This window comes from Hylobates moloch, unplaced genomic scaffold (assembly GCF_009828535.3).
Source record: "Hylobates moloch isolate HMO894 unplaced genomic scaffold, HMol_V3 SCAFFOLD_19, whole genome shotgun sequence".
Classification (NCBI taxonomy): Eukaryota; Metazoa; Chordata; class Mammalia; order Primates; family Hylobatidae; genus Hylobates; species Hylobates moloch.
Window position 1 is genome coordinate 5,833,396 of NW_026652294.1, and position 7,103 is coordinate 5,840,498.

At 51.9% G+C, this 7,103-nt stretch overlaps 1 protein-coding gene across 1 annotated transcript; it reads right to left on the reverse strand.

Annotated features, from left to right (window-relative positions):
* Positions 1 to 775: 775 nt before the first annotated feature.
* VPREB3 (V-set pre-B cell surrogate light chain 3) lies at positions 776 to 2,731 on the reverse strand. Its single transcript, XM_032139451.2, has 2 exons — positions 2,344 to 2,731; positions 776 to 1,227 (listed from the first exon to the last, which is right to left on the reverse strand). The coding sequence occupies exons 1-2, from the start codon at positions 2,390 to 2,392 to the stop codon at positions 905 to 907; spliced, it is 372 nt and encodes a 123-aa protein (XP_031995342.1). The 5' UTR covers positions 2,393 to 2,731; the 3' UTR covers positions 776 to 904.
* Positions 2,732 to 7,103: the final 4,372 nt, after the last annotated feature.

Sequence of the window (7,103 nt, forward strand, 5' to 3'; positions counted from 1 at the left end):
GAGGCGGAGGTTGCAGTGAGCCAAGATAGTGCCATTGCACTCCAGCCTGGGCGACAGAGCGAGACTCCATCTCAAAAAAAAAAAAGAAAAGAAAAGAAATTTCCGCTCCCTCCTTTCTGCTAATGGCAAGACTGGCCCCTCCACCCAAGTGTTCTGCCCATGACCTCCCCCACCCCCAGCTCAGGTGCAGCTGCCCAGCTTGTGGGAGAGCTTCCCTCCGCAGACCTCGGCCCAATCACAGGACATCAGGAGAACACACCGTCCCTGGGAAAAGGGACTCTGCCCCAGCCATCTGCCCACCTGCCTTCAGCACCCTCAGCTGTGGCGCTCGAGTGCCCCCCATGCTACCCACACACACCTTCCTTCCTGCCCCATTAATGCTCTGTCGGGCCTTGGGCACAGACTCCAAGCAGTAGGCAGTGGCTGCCCCTCCCCAAGCCAACAGCCTGAGCTCCATGGGGACCAGCCACCCTAGAGCCATAACCCTTGGACCATAACCAGCCATGCAGAGTTGGGGGCGGCAAGGGCTGGTTCCTTTTTCTCCCTCCAGCTCCTCAGGTCACAGGAAGGTCGGGCTACCAGTTTGAGCCCCCAGGGGGCCAGGGGGGGAGTCTGGGCCATGCCCCAAGAGTCTCAGGTGCTTCCTCTTTGACAACAGTCCCCAGAATCCCCATTCCCCCGCACACTGCACCCCACCCCAGGAGTGGGTCTTCGACTCCCAGACCCACCACAGTCACTTTTTTCAGCCAGGATCTCATGACCCTCACAATAGCTATTGTTGACATGTTGAATATTATTAACCCATTTTACAGAGGGGAAGCAAGGCTCAGAGAAAGTTTAAAAGGGACCCAAGGTCAGGCAGAAATGGGAGGCATAGGGGAGGCACTCATCTCACACCCCACCCCTAGGGACCAAAGCCGTAGCCAACAGAGCAGTAGTAATCCGCGTCATCTTCAGGCTGCACGGGACTAATGGTGAGGACACAGGCATTGTGGGCCTCATCCTTGGCTGCCGAGAATCGATCAGGGATGTCAGTGGGCCGGTGGTGATCCTCCTCTGAGCGGTAGTAGAGGAGATATCGAGGGGCACTGCCTGCCCGCTGCTGGTACCAGGACACACCGTAGTCCCTGATGGTGACGTGCTGGGGGCTGAGCGTGCAGGAGAGTTGAGCCACTTGGCCTGGGAAGACCAGCAGTGCATCCAGCTGGGCCAGGACTGTCTGGGAGACTGAGAGACACAAACCCACTCAGCCTGAGCCCCTTCCCTCCCACCCCTGCCCTATGAAGGCTTGGTTGGACTCCATGGAGACTCCCAGTCCCAAAGGGCTCATTGCCCAGTGCTATGGGATTAGCAATGAACGGGGTGCAGGAGGCCTGGTTCTGTGTGACTTAGGGTGCCCTATCTGGACCTCCATCTCCCTTTGTGAGTGAGGGGTTTGGAGATAGCCCCCAAGTCCCCATTAGTGCCATATCCTCAAGGATCCCTGTTCAGTTAAAGGCCCAGAGCTCAGGAGGTTGGACTAGCAGCCTCTAGGTCCCTCTGCTACCCAACCATGTTTCTCTGCAGAACTGCACCCCCCTCCCCCACTTCCCCGCCCACTTCACTTCAGCTCTTCCAAACCCTGAATACAGACTAACCACCACCAGGAACCTCCTGGGCTGTCCCACACATCAACTCAGCCTCAGGCAACTGGCTGCAGGGACCCTCTCAGGGAGGTTAGATTGCCTCAGGCCCTGTGGGGTAGGGACCAGCCCACAATAGCTTCCCCTGTGAAAAACTAAGAAGGAGACCCAAAGTCAGAATCCGGGGCTCTAGTGATCTGGTCATTCACGAATGAGAAAACCAAGGCCCACACAGGGAAGTGATTTGCCCCAGGCCAAGGGCAGAGCTGCCTGAAGCCAGGTCACCCCTCTACCTCAATACCCCTCCCAGCCAGGTGCGGTGGCTCAAGCCTGTAATCCTAGCACTTTGGGAGGCCAAGGCGGGCGGATCACCTGAGGTCAGGAGTTTGAGACCAGCCTGACCAACATGGAGAAACCCTGTCTCTACTAAAAATACAAAATTAGCCGGGCATGGTGGCGCATGCCTGTAATCCCAGCTACTCAGGACGCTGGAGCAGGAGAATCGCTTGAACCTGGGAGGCAGAGGTGCAGTGAGCCGAGATTGTGCCGTTGCACTCCAGCCTGGGCAACAAGAGCAAAACTCCGTCTCAAAAAAAAAAAAAAATACCCCTCCCAGGACTGCCCTACTGTCCCCATCAATTTGCCTCCTTGCAGGGGCCTTCTGGGGCCAGTACTGTTCCCCACCCCATACCCAGGTGAGTGAGGCCCAGGGAAGATTCACCTGACAGGAAGGTCCCCATCAGAAGGAAGCTGAGGCACCGGCAGGCCATGGCCAGAGGCAGGGAGGCAGTCAAGGAGAAGTTCTGCAAGGCTATATGCTCCAGGTGCTTTGGGGCACAGGGCTGGGAAGGCCACTGGACCACAACAGAGCATGCAAATCAGCCTTTTGACTGCAGAAGGAGGGGCGGTGACGGGCCCAATGGCCAAGCCTTTTCTTCCCAAATGTCAGGGTCCTGGCACCACAAGGCCTTCCAAGAACAGGAGCCCAGAAGTCCTCATGTGCAGTTATAGCAGGTAGAAATCTACTTTTTTGTTGAGGTACAACTAGCATACAGTAAAGTGCATAAATCTTAAGTGTATAGATTGATGATTTTATGTATCTGTATGTATGCCCCCACGAATGCGCGTGCGCGCGCGCGCACACACACACACACACACACACCCCTGCAACCTCCACCCAGATCAGGATTTAGAAAATCTTGGCTGAGGGCGGTGGCTTACGCCTATAATCCCAGCACTTTGGGAAGCCGAGGAGGATTCGAGACCACTTGCCAAATGGTGAAACCCATCTTTTTTTTTTTTTTTTTTTTTTTTTGAGAGAGTTCCTCTGTCGCCAGGCTGGATCATGGCAATCCCGCTCACGCAACTCCCTCCGGTTCACCCATTCTCCTGCCTCATCTCCATAATGGAATACAGGCCCCCCACCAGCCCGGCTAATTTTGTATTTTGTAGAGACAGGTTTCACCATGGTCTCGATCTCTCTTGATCCCCCGGGGATTACAAGCGTGAGCCACCGCGCCCGGCCAACCCCATCTTTTTTGTACTAAAAATACAAAAATTAGCTAGGCGTGGTGGTGCACGCCTGTAGTCCCAACTACTGGAGAGGCTGAGGCAGGAAAATCGCTTGAACCCAGGAGGCGGAGGTTGCGGTAAGCCAAGATCGCACCACTGCACTTCAGCCTGGGCGACAGAGTGAGACTCCATCTCAAAAAAAAAAAAAAAAGAACATTTCCATCTCCCCTGAGGGCCCCTCAGTTAATAATGACCTGCACCCTCAAGGGAATCATCATTCTGACTTCTATCACCTTAGATTAGTTTTTGCCTGCTCTAGAACTTCAACTATAAGTGGAATGATAGTGTGCCCTCTTTTGTGCCTGCTTCTTTTGCTGAACATGATGGGAGTGATCCATGTGTGTGCAGTAATATTTCATTCATGCCCACAGCTGTGTGTAATCCATTGTGTGAATGCACCGTAATCAGTTTTTCCATTCTCCTATTGTTAGACATTTGGATGCTCTCCAGTCTTTGGCCATTACAAATAAAACTTCTGTGAATGTCTCTGTCAATGTCTTTTGGCGTTTTGGTGCACTCATTTGTGCTGGAGAGACACCCAGAAATGGAGCTGCCAGACGGCAAGGAAAGAATACATTTAGCTTTACTAGGTCTGCCAGGGTTCCCCATGTGTTTGTAACAATCTGGTCTTCCACCAGCAGAGTAAGAGAGTTTACAGTGACTTCGCATCCTCGCCAGCACTTGACATTATCACAACCTTTAATTTGCCAGGATTCCAAGTAGCTGAGGTGGTTTTAAACTTGGGTTTGAATCCCAGCTCCTGCTTTTCTTAACTGCATGACTTCAGCCAAGTTACTTACCCCCACTGCGCCTCACTTTTCTCATCTGCAACATGAAGTTAAGCATAATGCCAGCCTGAGGATTGTGAAAATGCAAAGATGGGACCTATTTGCTCAGTGCTGGCCACAATGGGTGGATTAACCATGTCATTTATTTTCTGTATTCCAATGCTGTGTAATCTGGGTCCTTGTTGACCACTGAGGGACTAACCCTCCCAGGGTTACCCAGTCCCTATAGATAGTAAATAACTCTTTTTTTTTTTTTTTTTTTGAGACGGAGTCTCGCTCTGTCGCCCAGGCTGGAGTGCAGTGGCGCCATCTCGGCTCACTGCAAGCTCCGCCTCCCGGGTTCACGCCATTCTCCTGCCTCAGCCTCCCGAGTAGCTGAGACTACAGGTGCTGGCCACTGCGCCCGGCTAATTTTTTATATTTTTGGTAGAGCTGGGGTTTCACCATGTTAGCCAGGATGGTCTCCGCCCGCCTTGACCTTCCAAATCTGGATTACAGGATGAGCCACCGCCCGCCGATATAAATAATTTTTTTTTTTTTTTTTTTTTTTTTTGAGACGGAGTCTCACTCTGTCACCCAGGCTGGAGTGCAGTGGTGTGATCTTGGCTCACTGCAAGCTCTGCCTCCCGGGTTGATGCCATTCTCCTGCCGCAGCCTCCCGAGTAGCTGGGACTACAGGTGCCCGCCACCACGCCCGGCTAATTTTTTGTATTTTTTAGTAGAGACGGGGTTTCACCGTGTTAGCCAGGATGGTCTCGATCTCCTGACCTTGTGATCTGCCTGCCTCGGCCTCCCAAAGTGCTGGGATTACAGGTGTGAGCCACTGCGCCCGGCCAACTCTTTTTCTTTTTTATCAGACAGAGTCTTGTTCTGTCCCCAAGGCTGGAGTGCAATCTCCACTCACTGCAACCTCCACCTCCTGGGTTCAAGCGATTTTCCTGCCTCAGCCTCCCAAGTACCTGGGATTACAGGCATGTGCCACCAGGCCCAGCTAATTCTTTTTGTATTTTTAGTAGAGATGGGATTTCACCATGTTGGCCAAGCTGATCTCGGTCTCCTGATGTCAAATGATCCACCTACGCCGGGCGCGGTGGCTCACGCTTGTAATCCCAGCACTTTGGGAGGCCGAGGCGGGCGGATCACGAGGTCAGGAGATCGAGACCACGGTGAAACCCCGTCTCTACTAAAAATACAAAAAATTAGCCGGGCGTGGTGGCGGGCGCCTGTAGTCCCAGCTACTCGGAGAGGCTGAGGCAGGAGAATGGCGTGAACCCGGGAGGCGGAGCTTGCAGTGAGCCGAGATCGTGCCACTGCACTCCAGCCTGGGTTACAGAGCGAGACTCCGTCTCCAAAAAAAAAAAAAAAAAAAAACAAACAAATGATCCACCTACTTCGGGCTCTCAAAGTGCTGGGTTTACAAGCATGAGCCACCTCACCCAGCCATGATAGTAAATAACTCTTCTGAAAGCATGCTTTTCAAATGCAAGTCAACTAATCCCAACCCCCTCAACTCCCTCCTTAATCTGCTCTTATACTCCACCTGCCCTAATCTCTGCAGGGCCACACACCAGACAACTAGGGACAGCCCGTGCCGCAGAATCCACTTTAATTATTCAGTCCTAAGCCTGCCCAGCCTTGGAAACCACAGTAGAGGCCCTTGACCACAGTTCCTCCCTCTCCCTCTGCCTGCCCATCAACTGTGGTGCTTCCTGTGTGGCCCACCTTGGTGTACTCCCTATTTCAGGGGAACTTTGAATAACAAACTATCTTTTTCTTTTTTTTTTTTTTGAGACGGAGTTTCACGGTTTGTTGCCCAGGCTGGAGTGCAATAGTGCAATCTCAGCTCACTGCAACCTCCGCCTCCAAGGTTCAAGTGATTCTCCTGCCTCAGCCTCCCAAGTAGCTGGGATTACAGGCATGCACTGCCACGCCCAGCTAATTTTTTTGTATTTTTTTTAGTAGAGACGGGGTTTCACCATATTGGTCGGGTTTCACCATGTTGGTCAGGCTGGTTTCGATCTCTTGACCTCATGATCCGCTCGCCTTTGCCTCACAAAGTGCTGAGATTAAAGGCGTGAGTCACCGCGCCTGGCCACAAACTATGTTTTCAATGGCACTTTCCCCCCTGCCCCTCCCCTCCCCTTCCCTTTCTTTTCTTTTCTTCTTTTCTCTTTTCTTTTCTTTTCATTTTTCTTGAGACAGAGTCCCGCTCTGTTGCCCAGGCTGGAGTGCAGTGGCGCGATGCTCGGCTCACAACCTGCTGGGTTCAAACGATTCTCCTGCTTCAGCCTCCCGAGTACCTGGGACTACAGGCGTGCTTTGCCACGCCCAGCTAATTTTTGTATTTTTAGTAGAGACAGAGTTTCACTATGTTAACCTCGTGATCTGCCTGCCTTGGTCTCCCAAAGTGCTGGGATTACAGGCGTGAGCCACCGTGACCGGCCTTCTTTTTCTTTTTTCTTGAGACAGAGTCTCGCTTTTTCTTTTTTCTTTGAGACAAGGTCTCATTCTGTCACCCAAGCTGAAGTACAGCAGCCTGATCATAGTTCACTGCAGCCATGAACTCCTGGGCTCAAGCAGTCCTCCTGCCTTAGCCTCCCAAATAGCTAGGACTACAGGTGCATGCCACTATGCCTGGCCAATTCTTTTGTTTTTGTTTAATTGATGTACTTATTTTGAGACAGAGTCTTGCTCTATTATCCAGGCTGGAGTAGAGTGGTGTGATCATAGCTCATTTGCAGCCTCCAGTTTCTGTGCTCAACTGATCGTCCCACCTCAGGCTCTCAAGAAGCTAGGACTACAGGTGTGAGCCACCACGCCCAGCTAATTCTTTAGTTTTTTTTTTTTTTTGGAGAGACAGAGTCTTACTATGTTGCCCAGGCTGGTCTTGAATTCCCAGCCTCAAACGATCCTCCTGCTTCAGGCTCCCAAAGTGCTAGGATAACAGGTAAAAGCCACCGTGCCTCACAAGAATGCACCATTTTAATCGGTTTTATTATTATTCAGGTAAGGTAAGGCTAACATCAGAAAATAATTGTGACACTGAGCATGGTGTCTCACGCCTGTTATCCTAGCACTTTGAGAGGCCAAGGCAGGAAAATCGTTTGAGGCCAGCAGTTTG

What these genes read in the sequence shown, in the direction of transcription:
- VPREB3 (XM_032139451.2), bottom strand. Translation starts at nt 2,392, where the DNA reads ATGGCCTGCCGGTGCCTCAGCTTCCTTCTGATGGGGACCTTCCTGTCA. An exon ending in GATGGGGACCTTCCTGTCAG is followed by an intron (nt 1,228 to 2,343) that starts GTGAATCTTCCC and finishes TGTGTCTCTCAG; the next exon opens with TCTCCCAGACAGTCCTGGCC.